Source organism: Garra rufa, chromosome 18 (genome assembly GCF_049309525.1).
Source record: "Garra rufa chromosome 18, GarRuf1.0, whole genome shotgun sequence".
Taxonomy (NCBI): Eukaryota; Metazoa; Chordata; class Actinopteri; order Cypriniformes; family Cyprinidae; genus Garra; species Garra rufa.
The window spans coordinates 6,657,504-6,681,867 of NC_133378.1; the positions used below are offsets into that span (position 1 = coordinate 6,657,504).

The following is a 24,364-nucleotide window of genomic DNA, read 5'->3' on the forward strand; positions in this document are numbered from 1 at the left end:
CAATTCTGAATTTTTCTCAGAATTGCATAATATATACTAACAATTGCGAGAAATTAAGTCAGAATTGCAAGATAACTCATAATTTTGACTTTCTTGCGAATGCATGTTTATATCTTGCAATTATTACTTTTTTCTCGCAATTCTGACTTTTTTCTGGGAATTGAACGATAAACTCGCAATTGCATTTTATAAAGTCAGAATTGAGAGATAAACTCAAGATATAGAGTCAGAATTGCGTCATATATACTAACAATTGTGAGAAATTAAGTCAGAATTGCAAGATAAAAACTCGCAATTCTGACTTTATCGCAATTGATAGTTTCTATCTTGCAATTCTTTTTTTTTTTTTTAATTGCAGGTTTATATCTCACAATTCTGACTTTTTTTATTCAGGTTGTGAAATAAATAATTCATAATTTATTGATTCCCCCTAATTCCTGTTTTTCATCTTTGAAATGCTCCTTTCTGAAATAGTATACCACTTATATACACTCGAAAAGTCTTCCAGTACTGTTGGCATGCACACATAGACTAGTCATTAGTCACAATATTTCAACACTGGATTTACAAAAATCATTTCAGGTTTTAACATTGCATCAACTACTGATGAACACAACAATTGTTATTTGAATTATCACTCAGTAGGTTATTTAACCATGTATAATTATGTCTTTGGAAGGCTTTTTCACTTTTAATCACATTAAAATCCACAAATGTATTATTATTATTATTTTTTTGTACATGTAATGCAGGCATTCACAAATTTGTTTTTTATCAGCTGAACCACTTTCACCTAATATATTTAGTTGAGAGCCCCACTGAGATTTTGAAATAAATTATATTATTATTTACTGTAATTATAACATTTGCATGTTCACAATTTTGTGACGTTGGTTAATGGTCACATGACATGCAGGTAAACAAATAAATATGTTTTATATAGTTTTATTTTATTATTATTTTTTTAATGGATGCTATTTTTAATGATTTATTTTAATTTGACATTTTTATGATTCACATACACTACCAGTCAAAAGTTTTTGAACAGTATTTTTTTTTTTTTTTAAAGAAGTCTCTTCTGCTCACCAAGCCTGCATTTTTTTGATCCAACATACAGCAAAAACAGTAACATTCTGACATATTTTTACTATTTAAAATAGCTGTTTTCGATTTGAATACATTTTGAATACATTTTCAAAGCTGATTTTTTTTTAGCATCATTACTCCAGTCACATGATCCTTCAGAAATCATTCTAATATGCTGATTTGCTGCTCAAAAAAACATTTATTATCATTATCATGTTGAAAACAGCTGAGTAGACTTTTTTCAGGTTTCTTTGATGAATAGAAAGTTCAGAAGAACAGCATTTATCTGAAATAGAATTCATTTGTAACATTATAAATGTCTCTATCATCACTTTTGGTCAATTTAAAGCATCCTTGCTAAATAAAAGCATTCATTTCTATAATTTCTATAAAACCTATAATTAATAATAATAATAACAATAATGAACAGCAAATCAGCATATTAGAATGATTTCTGGAGGATCATGTGACACTGAAGACTGGAAAAATTATGCTGAAAATTTAGCTTTGATCACAGAAATAAATTACATTTGAAAACATATTTAAATAGAAAGCTGTTATTTTAATTAGTAAAAACAGTTTTTGCTGTACTTTGGATCAAATAAATGATTGGATCAAGATTGGTGAGCGTTTTCTTAAAAAAAAAAAAACATTAAAAATCATACTGTGCAAAAACTTTTGACTGGTAGTGTATATAAATGTGTTTATGTACTTAATAGTTTGGACACAACATTGCTGTGACATTGCAATGACAAGACATTCTCATTTGAAGGAAGTATTATAAATATTGTTAATTTAATATATACATTATATATAATATATTTAATAATAATAATTAATTCCATATAAAAACAGTCTGTCTAGTGAATTGTGCGTGTGTGCGTGTGCGTGTGTGTGTGTGTGTGTGTGTGTGTGTGTGTGTGTGTGTGTGTGTGTGTGTGTGTGTGTGGAGAGTGCATTCAATGTGAATATGTAGGTGTATGTTTGCATGTTTCCGACAGTCTTGATCAAAACACTGACTGGAGGTGGATTATGCTGTTTTTTTTTTAGTATTGCATAAGAATATATATGTAGCAAGTTATATTTGAAAGCAACACCCACACACACACACACACCGTCTTTAAAAAAACAGCATAGTACTGTTATCTATGTGTGTCATTTTCTTTGCCTCTAGAGGCAGAGAGTCTCTCCTCTCCTCTCCTCTCCTCTCCTCTCCTCTCCTCTCCTCTCCTCTCCTCTCCTCTCCTCTCCTCTCCTCTCCTCTCCTCTCCTCTCCTCTCCTCTCCTCTCCTCTCCTCTACTCTCCTCTCCTCTTTTTCCAAAACTCATTGTTTTTTTCTTTGCCTAAGTCTGTTTCTGTCATTCCTCTCTCTTCTCTCGTAAAACGAGGCAGAACTTCATATTTTATTTATGTTCCTTAGTCTGTCTGCTTCTAATCCACTGCTTGTTTTTTTGTTGTTTTTTTTTCTTTTCTTTTTTCTTTCAGCGATAGAAAGATTTTTGGAAGTTGACCCAGATAAAGGAAAAAAGTTTGACAGCCCTGCCAAGTCTCTGGGCTTGGCTTTCAGAGCTACTCCAAACCAGTTTGCTCTGGTTGGGTTGCCAAAGCAGGCAGGCGGGGGGGCAGAAACCCGGCATCTGCATCTGTGTGTGTGTGTGTGTGTGTGTGTGTGTGTGTGTGTGTGTGTGTGTGTGTGTGTGTGTGTGTGTGTGTGTGTGTGTGTGTGTGTGTACCCGGTATTCATCACGTTGTGGGGACCAAATGTCCCCACAAGGATAGTAATACCAGTAGATTTTGACCTTGTGGGGACATTTCTCAGGTCCCCATGAGGAAACAGGCTTATAAATCAGGCACAATGAGTTTTTTTGAGGAAGTAAAAGTGTGCACAATCTCCTGTGAGGGCTAGGTTTAGGTGTAGGGTAGGTGTAGGGCCATAGAAAGTACGGTTGGTACCTTATAAAAACCATTACGCCTATGGAATGTCCCCATAAAACATGTAAACCCAACATGTGTGTGTGTGTGTGTGTGTGTGTGTGTGTGTGTGTGTGTGTGTTTGTCAGGCAGAGAGAGCATATTTCATGAAATTATGAGGGAATATGAGGGAGTGTGAGTGGGATCTTTTTGATTATATAAGACAGAGACACAGCTTAGCATTGTGTCGGTTTCTGTGCTTAGATCAGTGCTGCTGTGTTCAGGGCGGAGAGGATCAGACGAGGGGAAGAATCTCATTACCCCAACGCCTCTATAACCCATGATTCTCTAGCGTGGCTCAAAAATTACGTAATTATGGATGTTGAAATAGGTAGTTGACTTTGAGGAGTAGTTCACCACCAGAAAATTGTGAAACTTTCATCTCATTTCAAATCTGTATGACTTTGTTTTTGTGTGGTGGAACAACAACAACAAAAAAGACATTTAGCAGAATATTCAGGCTTTCCACACAGTGGAAATAAAAGGGCAAAAGGGCTGTCGAACTTAAAAACATTTTTTAAAGGACTGAAATATTGACCATATGATTTCTATGATACTCATGAAATAAATTTGTGTGACAAACAGACCAAAATTTACATTATTATTCACTGGTAATCTTGATTTACATCATGTTTCACATTGCTTCCATACCAGTGTTATTCTAGCATTATTTATATACTGTTACAGTTTTTGTTAATTACTTTAATTTTCAGCTGTAATATACATGCAACTCTGGACCACAAACCCAGTCTTAAGTAGCACAGGTACCAATAGCCAACAATACATTGTATGGGTTAAAATGATTTTTCTTTTATGCCAAAAGTCATTAGGATATTAAGTAAAGATCATGAAGATATTTTGTAAATTTCCTATCATTAATATATATCAAAACTTAATTTTTGATTAGTAATATGCATTGCTAAGAACTATGGAAGCCTGTTTCACAAACAAAAAATATTTTATAATATCTCACAATTCTCTTTTTTTCTTGCAGTTTCAGGTTTACATCTCTTTTTTTTCTCAGAATTGCATCATATAAATCATATAAATTTCTCAGAACTGTGAGATATAAATGCACAATTCAAGTTATAAAGTCCGAATTACAGGATATAAACCCACAATTGCAAGAAATAAAGTCAGAATTGCTAGATATAAACTCGCAATTCTGACTTTTTTCTAGCAATTGTGAGATATAAACTCCGTCTGAGTTATAAAGTCCAGTTCTGAGGAGAAAAAAAATGATATGTTTACATTGAGTTAATATCTCACAATTTTGACTTCATTTCTCAGAATTGCGAGTTTATATCACGCGTTAGTGACTATTTCTCAGAATTGCAAGTTTATATCACAATTGGGAGTTTATATGATGCAATTGTGACTATTTATCACGCAATTCTGACTTTATGACTCACAATTGGGAGTTTATATCACGCGTTAGTGACTATTTCTCAGAATTGCAAGTTTATATCACTCAATTGTGAGAAATGAAGTTTATATATTGAATTTTGACTTTATAACTTGGAGTTTGTATCACACAATTGTGACTATTTCTCAGAACTGTGAGTTTATATCATGCAATTCTGACTTCATTTCTCAGAATTGCGACTTTATATATAGAATTTTGACTTTATAACTCACAATTGTGAGTTTATATCATGCATTAGTGACTATTTCTCAGAATTGCGAGTTTATATCATGCAATTCTGACTTTATAACTGACAATTGTGAGTTTATATCAATAATTACTGACTATTTCTCAGAAGTGCAAGTTTACGCTCACAATTATGACTTTATAACTCGCAATTGCGAGTTTGTATCATGTGATTCTGAGAAAAAAAGTCAGAAATGTAAGATAAAAAGTTGCAATAATCTTTTTTTTTTTTTTTTTACGGAAACAGGCTTCCGTAAAGAACTTCATTTGGACAACTTTAAATATTTTCTCAATATTTCGATTTTTTTTTTGCACCCTCAGATTCTAGATTTTCAAATAGTTGTATCTCTGTCAAATATAGTCATATCCTAACAAAACTTACATCAATGGAAAGCTTATTTATTAGCTTTCAGCTGACGTGTAAATCTCAATTTCAAAAAAATACCCTTATGATTGGTTTTGTGGTCCAGGGTTTAGTGGTGTGCAGTGGTGTAATGAATTTGTTTTTCAGATTCAAATGTAAATTCATGTCCCAGACACATCATGTTGGTAAAATAAACATAACATTACTTACACTCTCAGAAAAATGTTTTCAACAATGTAATCAATATGTTCCACAAAAGAAACGCCATAAGGGTGAGCAAATTTAAATTGTTTGGGTGAACTATACCTTTACGTTTTTATTTTTATTATTATTTTTAATGAAATTATATTCTTAATAAGAAATGCAAGTTACGTAATAATATAACTTTTTCCAAGTAACTATTTACGCATTACTTTTTAATTGACAAGGAAATATCTGAGTTACTTTTTCAGATAAGTAATGCCAGTTACCCCCCCCCCCCATTTATTGATCAAAAGCTCTCCTGTCCCCATGTTGAGACAAATCGTGAGTAAGATGTTACTTTAGTTCTAGAATAAATGTGACCCTGGACCACAAAACCAGTCTTAAGTCGCTGGGGTATATTTGTAGCAATAGCCAAAAACACATTGCATGGGTCAAAATTTTAGATTTTTCTTTTATGCCAAAAATCATTAAGAAATTAAGTAAAGTTCATGTTCCATGAAGATTTTTTGTAAAATTCCTACTGTAAACCTATCAAAATGTAATTTTTGATTTGTAATATGCATTGTTAAGAACCTAATTTGAACAACTTTAAAGGTGATTTTCTCAGTCTTTTTGATTTTTTTGCATCCTCAGATTTCTGATTTCAAATAGATGTATCTCAGCCAAATATTGTCCTATCCTAACAAACCATACATCAATAGAAAGCTTATTTATTGAGCTTTCATATGATGTATAAATCTCAGTTTTGTCAAATTTAACCTTATGACTGGTTTTGTCGTCCAGGGTCACAAATGTGAACATGCATAAATTCATCTCACTCACTAAAAAACAGATACAGTATTCCTCGAAAATAATAAGAACTGTGAAATTGAACTTAATTGTTGCAAACCTGCAATAATTAAATATGTTAAATAATACAAATATCCTTTATGTGTTTAATCCCATTTTATTAACTAATGTCTTTTCTGCCGACCTTCGATGATCCAATTCATCCATACTAATAAGCAAAACTTACTTAAGATAATCTAACATTTGTTTTCCTTTTTTTATTGCTGAAGAGTTGACATTTTGTCTTCTGTGGTCTACTTTTCTCTAAGCCTGAGGCTTTTGCTGTGAAAAGGTTTTTACATTTGGCAAAAATAGAACTTTTTATATTAAAAACAAACAAGCAAGCTCTGCTTAGATTTAAAAAGTAATGCAAAAGTACATAACACATTACTTTCCATAAAAAGTAACTAAGTAATGTAATTAGTTACTTTTTTAGAGAGTAACTCAATATTGTAATGCATTACTTTTAAAAGTAACTTTCCTCAACACTGTTTATATCAATTCATGAAAATTATTATTTGTAAAAAATATATTATTTTATTATTTAACAGACATGGTTCCAGCTGGCATCAAATGTGCCACATTTTATGCAAATTACAAATAATAAATTTATATGACATTTGGAGAATGATCTCTTTGAACTAGAATCTAAATAGTTTACTTTTGACAAGAGTTGAATTTCTAACATAATATTTGTTTAATGTTGTGTAGTTGTGTTTGTTGAATCAACATGTGCCGTAATCTTATTTAAACTTTTCTAATTTGCATAAATATTTAAATCTAATGTCCGCTAACACTCACTCACTCTCTGATCTCTGTGCAATCCCTCCCCTTTTCCCTCTCTTTCACTGGGATCCAATATAACAGCCATCAATCATGAACATGCAGTATAAATACACAGCTCAAAGCTGAATTTCACCTGTGAGCGAGACACCAAACAGTTAATAGAGCGTTTCATTCAGCCGCACATTAAATCCTGGTGTTGATTTACAAACACGAGTAAACTGTCTCCCACACACACGCTGAATAAATACAGTTGATAATCGAGCTGTGCTGTGTGGGCATACACCAGAGGCCTAGCGCTAGTGTTTATTACTTTGCTGGAATTTTCCATTACCCGTGAGGAGTTCAGTGCAGCAGGGAGCTGCGATACGGCCGAGAGAAGTGTTTACTGTGGGACAGAGAAAACGGCCACTCAGAGCAAGAGAGAGAGAATGCACAAATGTGTGCTGTTTTATGTTGTTGTGAGAGTGCGTTAAACCATCTGGCTCTGCTTGACGTAATTGCTTTTAGTTGATCCAGGTCTTAAGATGTCAGTGATTTGTAAACCTCATTTCTCTCTCTCTTTATTAACAGCAGGTCTTCTGGTCTTGCTGATAAAGAGGTGATGGCCGCCACCGTCCTGACCACGCTGTCCACCAGCCCGTTGGTGCTCAACCCTTCCTCCAGTGCCTCAGGTTTAACTTCGCTCTGCTTCTCCTAACGCCCGCTTCCCTGTTACCTGATAGATGCCAGAGCACTCAGGTTGAATGACAGCTTGTCAAACAAGCTCTAAACCTCCATAAGTGCCCAAAAGGACTCTGGCTTTCTCCATTTTTATTTGTTTTATATAGAAAATGGCTGTAATGAAGTGTGAAATTTCTGTGAGTTGCAGATGTAATGGTAGTTTTCGAGTCACATATTTCTGCTCCAAACTTACTCCATTGGTTGAGGCAGTGTAAAGGTGCTCAAACAAACATTTTGATATTTTAGTGTACGATTACAGTTGAAGTCAAAAGTTTACATACACCTTGCAGAATCTGCAAAATTTTAAGTATTTGACCAAAATAAGAGAGATCCCTGGTGAAAAAAAACAGCTAAAACCAGCCTAGGCTGGTTGGCTGGTTTTAGCTGGTTTAAGCTGGAAGTGGCTGGTTTTAGCTGGTCTCTCAGCCTGGCCAAGCTGGTTTAAGCTGGTGGTTTTCCAGCCTGACCAGCTAAGACCAGCCTGACCAGCCTGGCCAGGCTGGAAAAATGGCCAAAACCCCTCTAAAACCAGCCTGACGACCAGCTATGACCAGCTAAAACCAGGCTGGTTGACCAGCTAAAACCAGCCAACCAGCCTAGGCTGGTTTTAGCTGTTTTTTTCACCAGGGATAATACAAATGTTATTTTTTATTTAGAGAAATAATAGAGAAAATAATAATCGAAAAATGACCCCATTCGAAAGTTTTCATACACTTGATTCTTAACACTGAGTTGAACCAGAGCTGTTTTTTTTTGTTTAGTGATAGTTGTTCATGAGTCCCTTGTTTGTCCTGAACAGTTAAACTGTCTGCTGTTCTACAGAAAAGTCCTTCAGGTCCCACACATTCTATCGTCTATCGGCACAACCCTAGTGAAAAGATGGATCTTAAAATCATACAGTCATTGTTGGAAAGGGTTCAAATACACAAAAATGCTGAAATAAACAAAAACAAATAATTTGTGGGACCTGAAGGATTGTTCTAAAGAACAGCAGGAATTTTAACTGTTCAGGACAAACAAGGGAACAACTATCACTAAAAACAAACAAACACACAGCTGTGGATCATTCAGGTAACAACACAGTATTAAGAATCAAGTGTATATAAACTTTTGAACAGGGTCATTTTTATAATTGTAACTATTATTTACTCTTGTGGACTATATGTAAACATCTTTAATGTGAAATACCTTATTCAGGTCAGTACTAAATAAAAAATAACATGCATTTTGTATAATCCCTCTTATTTTGGTCAAATAAATAACATTTTGCATTTCCGCAAGGTGTTAACTTTTGACTTCAACTGTATATGATTGTTTAGACAAGTGAATTAAATTTCTTACTTACACTAATGTTTAAAAGTTTGGGATCAGTTATTTTTTTTTAAGAAACTAATACATTTATTCAGCAAGGACGCATAAAATTGATCAAATGAGTCAGTAAAGATATTTACGTTACAAAAGAGTTCTGAAAAAAATCCTGAAAAAAAAAATGCATCGCTATTTCAACTAAAATATTTCATTGATAAAAAGAAATGATTGTTGAGCAGCAAATCAGCATATTAGAATGATTTCTGAAGGATCATGACACTGAAGACTGGAGGAATGATGCTATGAATGTAGCCTTGATGAGCATAAAAGGTTTTTTCAAACGCATTAGTAATTTTTAAGTAGTAATTTTATAACTTATAATGTTAGTCAAAGATTTTGCATCAAAAATGGTCAGTTTTAAATTAAATTTTTTACACTACACCCCAAAAAGTTAAACAAGCTGTTTTTCTTGCTGTACCTGTAAAACGTACAAGTCAGAAACTTCCTCAAGCAAGCATAAAAACTTTTTTTGCGAGTTAAGGGTCTTGTTTTTTCTTGTTTCTAATGTGATACTTCAGAATGGGCATAAAAACGGAGATAGAAGAGAAGAAATTGTTGAATAAAGTAATTTTAGTTTTGCACACAAAAGGTATTCTCATAGCTTCATAAAAATAAGGTTGAACCATTGATGTCACATGGACTATTTTAATGATGTCCTTACTACCTTTCTGGGCCTTGAACGTGTCAGTTGTGTTGCTGTCTATGCAGGGTCAGAAAGATCTTAGACTTCATCAGAAATATCTTAATTTGTGTTTTAAAGATGAACAAAAAACTTACAGGTTTGGAACGACATGAGGGTGAGTAACTAATGATAGAATTTTCATTTTTGGATGAACTATCCCTTTAAGTCCTTACTCTGAGTATTAAAAACTATCCCATAACTGATCATTTGTAAATATGGAGGTCATATTTTAATGAGCTCATGGTTGTGACATTATAACCAATCTGAATAGTCTTTGTAGATAAGTTTCACAACATCGTCTGTGTAGACATACAGTGTAGTTTTGTATATATGTCTTCATGTCATGGTCATCAGATTCTTATTTCTGAACAGCAAGACAAATTCTGTTTTCTATTTGTCTCTTTTGGCATGATGTAAGAAAAACCAAATGGGTTTGTAAATGCAATGACTGGTCCTTCCCTCAGCTCAAGGCTTTAAAAACCAAAAGTATGTTCAGAGTTTCAGACGAAAAGACAATAGACATTGTGCAGCAACAGAAGTGCTTGAACTCTCTCATTGAACATAGATTTGTGCTTAAATGAATAGCTTACCACGAAAATGAAAATGATTCTGTCATCATTGACTCACCCTCATATCATTCCAAACTTGTATGAGACAAAAGAAGATATTTTGAGTAATATAGTGATATTTTCTATGCAATTAGAATAAATGGATACTAAAGAGTCAATGCAAAATGTTCAATTTTTGTAAACTGGATCAACTGATTCATTGAACAGAACTAATTCTGTAAGAAGTGTAACCAAAGATTGTTCTTTTTAAAGAGCAGGATTTTTAATGCTAACTAGACTGTGGTGAAAGCGTTCTTGTGTTGCATTTTTTCTGACCTTTTCGGAGATTCTGGAACAAAATGAAAAGTGTGAGTTTTCACAAAACAACTGGTGTCCCTCCACAGACCCTTACATTTGTTTCTTGGAAGGAACAGACTGTTTTAATGGATCCTCTGAACTCTTTCCATGGAGGATTTCCCTCTCGTTTGTTCCTTCGCTTATTGAGTAGCTCAAATGGTCAGCCTTATGAAGCGATCTCAGCCGACCTTCTTTGATTTAAATTGTGCTATTTTAGTCGGCCAAGTTTACATCACTGATGAATTATGGATGAAGGATTTATTATTTATTATATAAAGGATACTGAAGTTCCATTGAGTACGCTGCATGGCTTTTATGACTTTAATTTTATATTTTTTAATGAAATTAATACTTTTATCAGGTTTCCGCTGGTCTTAAAAAAGTCTTAAAAAGTCTTAAATTGCTTTTCCATGAATTAAGGCCTTGGAAAGGTCTTAAATGAGAACAGTAAATATTAAATTCATATGATAATGGCATTAATTTTCATGAAACACTTGAAAACTACTGCATGCGACTCAGATTTTTTAATTATTAATTAGAAGGTGCTCCTGAATTTTTTTTAAGTAAGAAGCACAGGTGTTTGTTGCTTGTTGTGATTGCTTTTGCTGTATTGTTTTCCCTTTTTTCCCTTAAATTTAGTTTGTCTTAAAAAGATCTTTAAAAAGTCTTAAATTTACCCTCATAAAACCTTCAGAAACCCTGTTTATTCAGAAAGGACACATTAAAGTGTAGAAGAGTAAAGGCATTTATAATGCTACAAAATAAAGTTTCATGGTTTCCACAAAAATACTAATCGGCAAAACGTCTCTAGGTTATGTATGTAACCTCAGTTCCCTGAGAACAGGGAATGAGACACTGCGTCCTCTAGAGGGCGCTTTAGGGGAACGCCGCAGGCGCAGCGTGACTCGTGTCTGAAGAATACTTTTAGGGGAACGCCGCAGGCACAGCGTGACTCGTGTCTGAAGAATACATAGAAAAACTACATGAAATGGCCGGCGACAGCGTATGACGTCACCGCGGCGCGAACGTCGCTGCCCTCTGCGTCACTACCGGGCGACCATAACATAAAGCGGCGCCGGTGCAACACAACACATCTTCAGCATCTGAAGCTTATCGTCCGAGGCATGGCGAAGAGTCTAGAGGACGCAGTGTCTCGTTCCCTGTTCTCAGGAAACCAAGGTTATATACGTAACCTAGAGACGTTCCCTTTCGAAGGGAACTCTCACTGCGTCCTCTAGAGGGCGCTTTAGGGGAACGGATATACCCATGCTGCCATGCTGAGGGGAGTGCATGCTATGACAGCGAGCACTAAGCATCAATTCTGAGAAGAATTGCCCCTGTTGGGAGGCGGTGACGGCTGTCAGGACGTTGTCCCCCACGGCCAAAGGCCTGAACTGTTACCCACTTACCTGGATGGGGAGAGCCCAGGGCACAGCTCAAGGCTTGGAATTAGGGAATTCCTTCGGGGTGAAACGGCTAAGTTTCAGTAGACTTAGACTTGTCAGAACAAGGAGCTACCGTAACCTAGGGTCTAGTTCCCTCAGGAGCTGACTCTCATATGAGAGCAGCGGACCTGTCCTGGGACCGTTCAGAAAGGGGCCACTCGCAGTGACATGCCCTGAATAGCGGATGGTCGGTAGATATCAGCAGTGATATCTGGAGAGTTGAACCCAGGGGACCGGGGTTTTAAGTCAACTCCAAAAATGGGAACGAAGTGAAGACGCGTGACCCATACAGTAAAGGATTTAAAGAAAGAACCTATAGCTTGGTGGGAACTTACCACACATGTGGATTTTACAAAAGTGCCCCAAATGTATGTGCACTTACCACTCTTGTGGATTTTTAGGAAGATGCCCAGGCGTAGCGTGGGACACTTACCAAAATGATCGGATTTAAGGAGAGTGTTTTCCCAGGGGGTTTCACTACTAGCTCCATGCTGTCTAAAGAGATAGAAGAAGGGGTTGACCCTCAGATGAGGGGAGCAACACTACACCCCACTCAGGACAGAAGCTCGCAGGCTGCCTGTCAACAGAGGTAGACATGGAACTAAGACCATCCTGTAACAGTGGATGACAGTAGAGGACAGATTCTTAACCCTGAGCCACAGGGAGGATCGCACATCCAGAAGGGGGCACTGCTCTCAGGGGAGCCCTTAATGAGAAGGGGGAGCATTCACAGCCCGGTCCACATAGCCTGTGAAAAGCTGGAGTATGATACTCGACCCAAAGTCAGGCAACCTTGCACAAAGGTGGGTTAGCGCTCATAGAGAACCCTTCATAGAAGGGGAGCTGGCGTAAACCGACAGGAGCAATTGCTCTAATTGGTACCCTTCGCAAAGTGGAGCATATACCCAGATTACAAGGCTTGAGAGGAGAGTTGTAGGCCTGAAGCATGAAGGACAAGCTCCTAACCCTGAAGCAGGGAGGAAAGCTCAGCCACCAAGGAGTGGTGCTCAGTTTTAGTGAACCTCTGAAAAGGGGGTGGGGGGGCATACCAACGTCCTTGTAGAGGGTGTTACTCTCATAAGTCTACCCAGGGTAGACTCCCAGCCCTAAGGAGGGAGGAAGACTTGCCACCTGGGAATGGTGCTCTGAAGGAACCCTAGACAGTAGGGGAGCTGTAAGGTAGGTTCCAGTCCCTGCGCACAGGGAGGAACATGAGTACCTATGCTCTAAATAGACCCTTTCCTCAGAAAGGGGAGCACTGGATGTGCCTCGTAGAATTCTGGGAGATCCAGAAATGAATCATGAGGACAGGCTCCTAACCCTGAAAACCAGGGAGGAAAACCATCCTAACGGTTTGACACTACAGGGGACCTTTCCGTAGAAAGGGAAGTGAACCAAGGCCTGAGGAGAGAGAATCGACCCTGAGGTACAAGAGATGGGCTCAGAGGCACAGAGTGGCGCTCAGGATAAAGGGCAGCGTACCCACATCATTGAGTTAGAATCTTCTACCAAGCATTCGACCCCCCCTCCCCACAAGGCTAAAAAGGGTGTTAGGCACCAAGTGGCGCTCATAAATAAACCTTTTCCACAGAAAAAGGGAGCATCCACACATCTGGGTGGTTTGAGCACTTCCCCTGTCCTCGGGCATATTGTTTGTGGGGGTGGCTTGCTGACACACCACTTAAGCGAACTCCTGCCTCAGCAGGTTAGGAAGGCTCCGTTTCCAGAGAAACAAGAGGCAAAGAGGGAGTTCCTCTGAGTCATCATAAACAGGGTCCAGGGGAATCCTGTGATGAAGCCTCCTCATGAGGGGTTGCATCAATCAGTTCACTTAGGAGTGGACACAAAGGGGATTCTCACGCGCAGACCTGAAACAGAGTTTAACATGCCAGGGCAAACCTAAAATGACAATTTTAAGAAGCTTACCTATCTGAAGGGAAGTCCCTATGTTTAACCACTGAAGGTGGGGAAACCTGTTCTGTAGGTGTCTATTCTGTTGGAGGACGAACACCACCATGACCATAGCCAGAGACCAGAGGGAGGGGTACTCGTTGGAGTTTCAATATTCCTTTCCTGAAAGGAATAAACACAACATCCAGAATAAAAATTTCTTTAATGAAAGAAATGGATCGTACTCACCCATAAAATGTCCTGAACGTTGTTAAAGGCAGATTTCCCCAGAAGTAGCCTCCATAGGTAGTTCCAGACCATCAGTAATCAGGGTTTCTTAACATAGTAAGAACCACCAAAAACATCATAGGTCCGGGGAGCATGCAGGAAGCTCCAACCTAACCGTAGTTAGGTGATAGTGGAAACAGGGGAATTAATGCAGGGGCCAGACTGGAATGGAGCAAGAATTTTAAGTCTTGCTCTGATCCATGCGAGAACGCTGTCTCGCCTGGATCACTTCCCTCAGGTCCTGCCTGACACCCCTCGGCCCACGTTGCCTCCTAGACCTACCTGCAGGCGGGGGAGGGGCACGGGCTGCAACATTAGCCTTCTGAACTCGTCTCAGTTCCTCAGAAGGAGACGGAGCAGGACCCCTATGATGTTCGGACTCAAACCTGGTCCTTCGTGGAATGAAGGATTTAAAGGCAGCTGAGCGCATCTTCGCTTCTCTGAACTTCTCGACCACCGTCTCAACGGAGACACCGAAAAGCTCAGAGGGCGAAACCAGTGCGTCGAGAAGAAAGCCTTCCCATGTGTGTAGCGGCCTGCTTGGTGGCATGAAGAGCAAGATCTGTGGTGCTACGAAGCTCTGCTACCTCGTCAGGGAAAAGTCCCTGACCTTTATCCAGGTCCTTCAGCAGATCGGCCTGGTAAGCTTGATCACCGCCATAGTGTACAGCGCACCTACCGCCTGACCTGCTGCTGCATACGCCTTGCCATTCAGCCGTGATGTCATTTGAAGGGCCGCAGAAGGCAAGGAGGGAGCCTTGAGAGAGGATGCCTGCCCCATGGAAAGATAGCAGGCTGGCATCTCTTCAACGGGGGGCATCCTCTCATAGCCGTGATCACGCATTCCCTCGATGTTCGCATAGTTCGCCAGTGACGAACTATGGATGCGGGAAGAATACGGCTTTTTCCAGACCTTCTCGATCTCCAAATGAAGATCAGGAAGGAATGGGAGGCTCACTGGAGCCGGGAGGTTATGGTTTGAAAGGTAGCGCTCATCGAGGCGACCCCACGGCACCACCCTTCTAGCCCGCTTCCACGGCAAGTCAAGCCTTGCTGTGGCGCGGTCCATATCCTGTAGCAGCTCCTAGTATGCAGGGCAGGAAGGCTGAGAGGACTCAGCCTCAGCCTCCTCGTCCTCATCCAGCCCTTGCTGCTCATCTTGGGTAGAACCCAGAAGAGCACTCGCACCAGGATCCGATGACGTCAAAGAAATGGCGTCATCATCAGCCAGGAGTTCGTTCTCGTCTCTAGATAACGAGTGAGAAGGAGAAAGCCCCTTTTCCAGCTCGTTAGCTAGATTGATTTGCGACCCCCACGAGCTCAGTTTCCTCCGCGCCTCGGCAGCGGCAGGACTTGAACCGCGAGGGACAAATGAACGCTCATCTTTCCTCGAAAAGAGAGACAGACGAGATCACTTCATAGAAAAAGCTCACAGTGAACACACAATGCCCCCTCAAGGACATTGCGTACGTGCTCTTCGCCTAAACACGCAAAGATCGTGTGTGTCATCAGGCATCAGATAACGTGGACACGGATTAACACACCTCTTAAACGATTTGCTAGTGCTCGCCATGATAGTGAAGAGAAACAATCTCTTACCGTTTCCAGAATGCACTATTACAGTTTTTATTGCATTTCTAATCAAATAAATGGAGCCTTGGTGAGCAGAAACAACTTTTGTAAAGAATAATTAAATTTAATTAAAATTTAAATAATTTTTATTTTATATTTTGAATGTAATTAATACTTTTATTCCGAAAGGACACATTGAAGTGATCAAACGTGAGAGTAAAGGCATAATGCTACACAATACTTATATTTCAAATAAAAGCTGTTCTTGTAAACTTTTTTTATTTATCAAAGAATTCTGAAAAGAAAGTATCATAGTTTCCACAAAAATACTAATCGGCAAAACTGTATTTTTCACTATTTATAATAATTAAAAATGTTTAAACTGCAAATCAGCATATTAGACTGATTTCTGAAGGACACTGAAGACTGGATAAAATTCAGCTTTAAATCACAGAAATAAATTACAATTTTAAATAGATTAAAATAGAAAACAGTTACTTTAAATGATAAAATTATAAATTATAAAATTGCATTTCTGATCAAATAAATGCAGCCTTGGTAAGCAGAAACAACTTCTGTAAAAAATCATTAAAAAAAATTCTACTGACACTTTTGAGCTGATATAAATACAGCCAAATACTACTGCAAATACTGTTTGAAAAAAGGTTCATCCGTATTCTGAATATTAAATGGGTATACTAAATACTATAAATATAATTCAATGGGTTATAGAAAAGTGAATGCATAGCAAGATAAATCTTTGAAATGACATAGAACCTTAGTAAATTGTTTTTCTAATGTTCACATTTGTCACATGTAAGTGATTTTTCAATGTTCCTTCAGTATAGATGTTTTCAGCTGATAGCAGACATCCTGAAATAATATTATATCTCATTACTCTTGCCTAGAGGACAACTTAAGTAAAAAGTGGCACAGCTTTCCCCCACTCTCCATTACTATTTAATCGAGGACATTGGCCTTGGGATTGGATTTTATGTGTTTTTCATTTGCACGTTGTCATTTTTTAATATCTTTAATGCAAACGCATTGCCCTTCTGGGAAATTAAAGACTTATTGTACAGTATCAGCGTGGCTGCACAAATAACAGAGAACAATCCCTTTCCTCCCTGCTAGAAAGTAGATAAAGAAATAATAAATATAGTCTGCTGGTAGCTCAGTAGTTTTGTTAGCCTAATGACTAACAGCATGAGGTCTGGTGTACAGCGCAGCATATTTTCACCAAGAACCGGCCACTTTGACAGGAAGAGACTGATGGATTTGTAAAGCGACCAACCAGATTTAGATTTATCTGAAATAGATTTTACAAATGTGGGGACAAAAATCAAACTGGTGTTTTAGGATTGAGCCTGAAACTGTAGGGCTACTTAGATTACAATTCTTTCCTGTCGCTTTTGTGCCCTTGAGCCGAGCACTTAACCTCTAAATCGTGCCACTCCGGGGAGTGTGTTCCTGTAATTAGTGTACTGTAAGTCACTTTGAATGAAAAACATCTGCTAAGCGGCAAGAGCTCACATGCTTGTAGAAGACTGTAATCCTAAGAGGTCAAGTGTCACGACTCACGGAATGGGGGTGATTTGCCTTTTTGGGGTCATACAAGGTCAGCATAGTTTGTACTGTTGCTCAAGGGTGTGTGTGACATGTCTTGCAGTTTAGAGATTTAGTTAAGTTAGTTTGTTCAAGGTTGTTATTGCTTAACCTCAGCTGGACAGTGAGTCTTTAACGTCAGATTTTGTTTACAATCTTTATTGTTTTACTTTATAATTACAGTCATGACTGCTGAAATGGTATTGAATAGAATGCACCAAAATATTTTTAAATATACAGTTAAAGTCAAAAGTTTACATACACCTTGCAGAATCTGCAAAATGTTATTTTACCAAAGAGGGATCATACAAAATGCATGTCATTTTTTAATTTAGTTCTGACCTGAATAGGATATTTCACATAAAAGATGTTAGTCCACAAGAGAAAATAATAGTTGAATTTATAAAAATGACCCTGTTCAAACGTTTACATACTTGATTCTTAACACTGCTGTTACTTGAATGATCCACAGCTGTGTTTTTTGTTTAGTGATAGTTGTTCATGAGTCTCTTATTTGTCCTGAACAGTTAAACTGCCCGCTGGTCTTTAGAAAAATCCTTCAGGTCCCACAAATTTGTTGGTTTTTCACATTTTTGTGTATTTAAACCCTTTTAACAATGACTGTATGATTGTGAGATCCATCTTTTTGCACTGAGGAAAACTGAGGGACGCAACTATTACACAGAAGGTACAAACGCACACTGATGCTCCAGAAGGAAAAACAAAGCATTAAGAGCTGGGGGTGAAAACTTTTGAACAGAATGAAGATTTGTACATTCAGGGTTTAACTTAATACATTAAATTTAACTTATTTTGACTTCTGGGAAACATGTAAGCATCTTCTGTAGTAGTACTAAAGTAATAAATGAAAAAATAATATAAGAAATACGAAAAATGTACACATCTTCATTCTGTTCAAAAGTTTTCACCCCCGGCTCCTAATGCATTGTTTTTTCTTTCTGAAGCATCAGTGTGTGTTTGAACCTTCTGTAATAGTTACATATGAGTATCTCAGTTGTCCTCAGTGTGAAAAGATGGATCTTAAAATCATACAGTCATTGTTGGAAATGTTCAAATACATAAAAATGCTGAAAAACCAAAGAATTTGTGGAATCTGATCTGTTTTTCTGAAGAACAGCAGGGAGTTTAACTGTTCAGGACAAAAAAGAAACTCATGAACAACTATCACTAAACAAACAAAAAAAAAAACACACAGCTGTGGATCATTCAAGTAACATGTTTTTTTTTTTTTTTTTTTTATATGTCTTTTGCTTTGTTTTTTATGTCTTTTGTTTCGTTCTGTTTTTTTGTTTTACTTTGTTTTGTCTTGTTTTGCTTTATTTTTAAGCTTGTTCTGTTTTGTTTTGCTGTTTGCTTTTGTTTTTATGTTTTTTTGTTTTGTTTAGCTGTCTTGATTTGTTGTTTTGTATACTTTTGTGTTTTCATTCATTTTAAGTAGTTTTTTTTTCTTTTTGTTTTGTTTTGATATGTCTTTTGCTTTTTTGTCTTTTGTTTTGTTCTGTTTTATGTTTTTGTTTTGTTTCATGTCTTGTTTGCTCTGTCTTTTGTTTAGTTGTGTTTTTTTCTGGATCATTCAAGTAACAACAGTATTAAGAATCAAGCATATGTAAACTTTTGAACAGGGTCATTTTTATAAATTCAACTATTAATCTCTCTTGTGGACTATATGTAAACATCTTTTATTTGAAATATCTCATTCAGGTCAATACTAAATAAAAAAAATAACATGCATTTTGTATGATCTCTCTTATTTTGGTCAAATAATTAACATTTTGAAGATTCTGCAAGGTGTATGTAAACATTTGACTTCTACTATTTCAATTAACAATGAACTGTAGTGTATTTATACATATAATAAATACTAATGTTTACTAATGTTAACAAACTGAACCTCATTGTAAAGTGTTACGATTTTTATTGTTGTGAATGATTTAGCACATTTTTTTTCTGTTTGTCACTTTGAACTTTTTTATAGATCTATTGACAAATGAATCTCATGTAAACACATAGCAGTTACGTAAGTTGTTTGATTTCTGCATCTATTAGAGTGCACCATGGGTCATGTGTTGCAATTTAGAAAGTATTTATTTGACTAAAAATGCCACAGGCAACAAAACAAGGTGTGAAGCAAATTTCTATCATGCATTAGTGAAGTAATATGATGGCTTTACAGGTTCAAGTGCTGTTGTGTTATTTATATCTTCACCCAGTGTTGCGTGCCATTAGGGATGTTTGTGTGTTATTGTGTTCATTCCAACTACAATGTGACTAAACAGTATGTGAGGAATAATGTACAGCCAGGCGGTTGTTATTGGAGAAAAAAACCCTGAAAGACTGATCAGTATCTTGTATCACCCTGAAGGGGTTTATCCTGCGATAACAACTGGCTGAATGTTTATTATCCTGCTTATTCCACAGCGACTTGCTGCATAAGTAAATAATTAGACATCAATATTAATTTGAGTTGAAATATTTTATCAGCTCTTTAAACTACAGTCAGTAACTAGGCGCAAAATGGCACCAGTTGTGTTTGACTGAACCAAGAGAACGCAGCAGTGTTATATGAGAGACAGGACGAAGTGGCAGCCTCAAATACCTGGATGACACCTCGGATTGCCATCACTGACCAATCAGAATCAAGTATTCCAGAGAACCATGCAATATAAACAAGTGTGAAATATGCACAAACAAATCAATATTCTTCATGCAGAGTCGAATGCACTATGTACTCTGTCTAGTGAATGAATCTTCTAAGGTTATTTTGTCATTTTACCATTGGACTCAGATGGCTCCTTGTCCTCCTGTGACAGTTTGAAGTGTCCAACATTCCACACTTCATTTTTCAGTTAATTAAGTGTATCATCTGGACATTTGAAGTGCAATTTGGAATTTTCAGTGAAAACACTTATCACTCTGTTTAAATAAAAATCAGTTAGGGCCAGCTTTAGTCCTGGAGAGCCTCAGTCCCTCCAACTCTAATCAAACACACCTGAACACACTGAACATTCATTTTAAGTAGTTGTTTTGTTTTGATATGTCTTTTGCTTTGTTCTGTTTTCTGTTTTACTTTTTTTGTCTTGTTTTGCTTTGTATGCTGTTTGCTTTTGTTTTTGTTTTTTGTTTTGTTTTGCTTCTTGTTTTGCTGTTAAGTTGTGTTTTTGTTTTGTTTTTTTGTTTTGTCTTTTGTTCTATTTTTGTTTGTTTTATGTCTTGTTTTTTGTTTTGTTCTTTTTTTTGTTTCACTTTGTTTTAGTTTATGTATTTTGTTTTGTTCTGATTTTTGGTTTGATGTCTTGTTTTTTGTTTTGATTTTGTTTGTTTTGTTTTGCTGTGCCTTTTTTTTTTGGTTTTATGTCTTTTGTTCTGTTCTTTGTTTTAATTTGTTTTGTCTTGTTCTATTTTTTGTTTTGTTTTGTTTTATGTCTTGTTTTTTGTTTTGCTTTGTTGTTTTTTTGTTTTGTTTGTTTGTTTTGCTGTGCCTTTTGTTGTTTCTTTGTTTTATGTCTTTTGTTTTTTACTTTTTTGTTTTGTTTGGTTTTTGTTTTGTTCTGTTTTTGTTTTTTGTTTTATGTCTTTTCTTTGTTTTAATTAGTTTTGTCTTGTTTTGATGTTTTGCTTTGTTTTTTGCTTTTGTTTGTTTTGTTCTGTTTTGCTTTGCTGTGTCTTTTGTTTTGATTTAAATCATTTGTTTTGCTCTATTTTGTTTTATTTTGTCTTTGTTTTGTCTTGTCTTTTTTGCTTTTGTTTGTTATTTGTTTTGTTGTTTTGTTTTTCTGTCTTGTTTTGTTTTGCTTTTTTCTGTCTTTTTTTGCTTTTTTCTGTCTTTTGTTTTGTTCTATTTTTGTTTTAATTTGTTTATGCCTTTTATTTTTCGCTGTTTTTTGTATTGCTGTGTTTTGTTCTGTCTTGATTTGTAGTTTTTTGTTGTTTTGTTTTTGCTTTTTTCTGTCTTTTGCTTTGTTCTATTTTTTATTTTTCTTTGTTTTATGCCTCTGTGTTTTTGTTTGTTTTGCTCTGTTTTGTTAGTTTTTTTTTTGTTTTGCTTCGTTTTGTTGTCTTTTGTTTGTTTCGTTCCTTGTTTCAGTTCTGCACTGTTTTTTGTAGTCTTTTTTCTGTTTTTTGTTTTGCTCTGCTTTGTTTTGTTTTTGTTTTGATTTTTTCATTCTAACTTATTCACATGTTTGCTATAGATGTCTAATTCAAGTCTGGAGTAGGGATGTGCGGTATACCGGTACTGTGAAAATACCGGCATTTATTATTTTTTAAACGGTACAATATCAAAAGTTTGCTCAGTTTGGTATTTCATCCGCTGTTCCGATTTTCACCACTATGCGGCAGTGTTCCGCAAACTGGCGTAAAACCGCGTAAAACCGGCAAGCGTGATAACAGACAAACGGCGATGGATCACACAGATGAAACGCGCTCTGCAGCTATCAAAGGAGCTAGCAAAAAAATAAAGACTGAAAAGATATGTATATGTGAACCCATTTTATTCAGTCCCAAAATCACAATCCAACCTGTATCCTCTACTCTGTAGGTTTTTTTTAGTTGTTGTTGTTGTTGTTGTTGTTGCATTCTTTTTGCATTCACATTTTCTTTGTGATAAAGACTGAAAATATATTAAGAGATTACTTTATTTTAATTAGATCTCTTCAGTTTTGTTTCTTCTAAAATCAAAATTGTAGTTTTTGTTATTATTTTGTAACAATTTCTTTGCACAGTTGTTCATAGCGTTTCAAGCACTGTGTTTAATAAAACTGTTTTCAATTCACCTATTTTTGCATGTTTCCTTTTTTTTTTTTTTTTTACCTATGGTATCGATTTGGTATCGATACCAAGGTATTAGATCAAAATTGTGGTATCGAGCCATCCCTAGTCTGGAGTGTGTTGTACTGTGGGATAGGTAATAGTGCATACTGCATGCAATAGCTTAACAGGCCTGTCTAACTGTCAAAGGTCTTTTCCTGCTTTAAAATCGATGTGTTCTCGCTTCAGGTGCAGATTTGGCTGGTAAGGGCTGGAAGGAGAGCCTGTCCACCAGCTACAGCAGCTCAACCAGTGGGAACTGGAGCTGGGATGCCAGCGACCAATCGGTGCCCTCCACGCCGTCCCCGCCCCTCTCCAACGATGCCGGCAAGAGCTTCTTGCTTTGCTCCCAGAGTGATGACAACATTGAGGAAACTGAGAGTACACACTTCCTGTTCGAAGACCCCATCCCCCGAAAAAGAAAGGTAGGGGATCAGGTCATGGCAAATGAGAAAACAGAGAAAGATCTGCTGGTTAGTTTTTCTGCACAAAAGTGCCTTGACTCTTTGCCTTCAGTAATTAAAGAGCTATTATAAACACATCAGTTTGGTTCTGGCCCAATAAGTCACCATCGCACCTGAGAAAGTGACGGCATGTTTTCGCTCTCTCTCTTTCATTGTCCCCTCTTCTGTTTCTTTTCGGGGGTTTTTTTTAGTGTGGAATCACTCCAAAATGTGACTGTGGTTTCAATGTCAGGAAGCCATTAGCCTTTCTGCTGGTTCACCTTGTTTTGGAAGAGGCTGAGGATGTGTGTGTGTGTGTGTGTGTGTGTGTGTGTGTGTGTGTGTGTGTGTGTGTGTGTGTGTGTTTCCGTTATAGATCCACTCTGGTTTATCCTTTCACAGTGCTACACATGCTGTAATACCATGTTGTTGTTGTTTTTTTATACAATTCCCAATTGCACAATATTGTATACACGGATCCTGTCACGACTACACGCCTCTCCCTGAAGAAGAGAGACCAGTGAAATATGTTTACTCAAGAAGTTTTTTTAACTGAATATTTCTCAATTCTGATTTTGCAATTCCACATATGTGACCCTGGACCACAAAACCAGTTTTAAGTCGCTGGGGTATATTTGTAGCAATAGCCAAAAATACATATCATGGGTCAAAATTTTTGATTTTTCTTTTATGCCAAAAATCATTAGGAAATTAAGTAAAGATCATGTTCCATGAAGTTTTTTTTTTGTAAAATTCCTACTGTAAATATATCAAAGTGTAATTTTTGAATTAGTAATATGCATTGTTAAGAACCTAATTTGGACAACTTTAAAGGTGATTTTCTCAGTATTTCGATTTTTTTGCACCCTCATATTCCTGATTTTCAAAAAGTATCTCGACCAAATATTGTCCTATTCTAACAAACCATACATCAATAGAAAGCTTATTTATTGAGCTTTCATATGATGTATACATCTCAGTTTTGTAAAATTTAACCTTATGACTGGTTTTGTGGTCCAGGGTCACATATTGGACAGAGAAATAAACAAGGAAGAAACAGGACAGAAAAATGTTCCTTAAGTGATATCAGACATTTGAAGCAATCTTCTGGGTTCAGTACAACTTAAGCTGTATTGAGGGCATCTGTGGATGTTGTTTAGCACAGAAAACATGGTTGGAGTTGTTAAGATTTTTTAAATGTTTATTAAAGAAGTCTCTTATGCTCTCCCAGGCTGTACCTATTACATGATTTTTTTAAATACAGTAAAACAATAACACTGAGGTTTGTTATTTACTCTCACTTCTGATGAAAACTCTTTACAATAAGATTCATTAGTTAACAACATTAGTTAACATCAGCTAAGAATGAGCAATACTTCTACAGCATTTATTAATCTTAGTTAATGTTCATTTCAGTATTTATTAATGCATTATTAAAATCACCAGTTGTTTGTTGACATTAATGCACTGTGAACTTACGTAAACGAACAATAGACCAGTGTATTTTGTTAACTCACATTAACAAAGATGAATAAATAATGTAATAAATGCTACTGCCAGTTTTTCTGCTTTGAAATGTGGGTTCTGTGTGTTTTTCTGAATGTTTTTGTTTTGGTCTGTATGACTCCGCCCACTGCTATTTTATCCAATAGTATTTCAACACCCTGGGTTGCCAGTTAGTGGAAAACAGTGTTTTGCAGCATTGGACACTAGGAAACAAACTGGGTC

The 24,364-nt window shown here is 36.6% G+C and overlaps 1 protein-coding gene across 1 annotated transcript in view; it reads left to right on the plus strand.

Annotated features, from left to right (window-relative positions):
• LOC141291479 (zinc finger protein 395-like) overlaps nt 1-24,364 on the plus strand; it is an 82,308-nt gene that overhangs the window by 57,257 nt on the left and 687 nt on the right. Inside the window, exons 3-4 of the mRNA XM_073823639.1 lie at nt 7,465-7,562; nt 22,383-22,666. Coding sequence (XP_073679740.1) covers nt 7,465-7,562; nt 22,383-22,666 — 382 coding nt within the window. The remainder of the gene's footprint in view (nt 1-7,464; nt 7,563-22,382; nt 22,667-24,364) is intronic.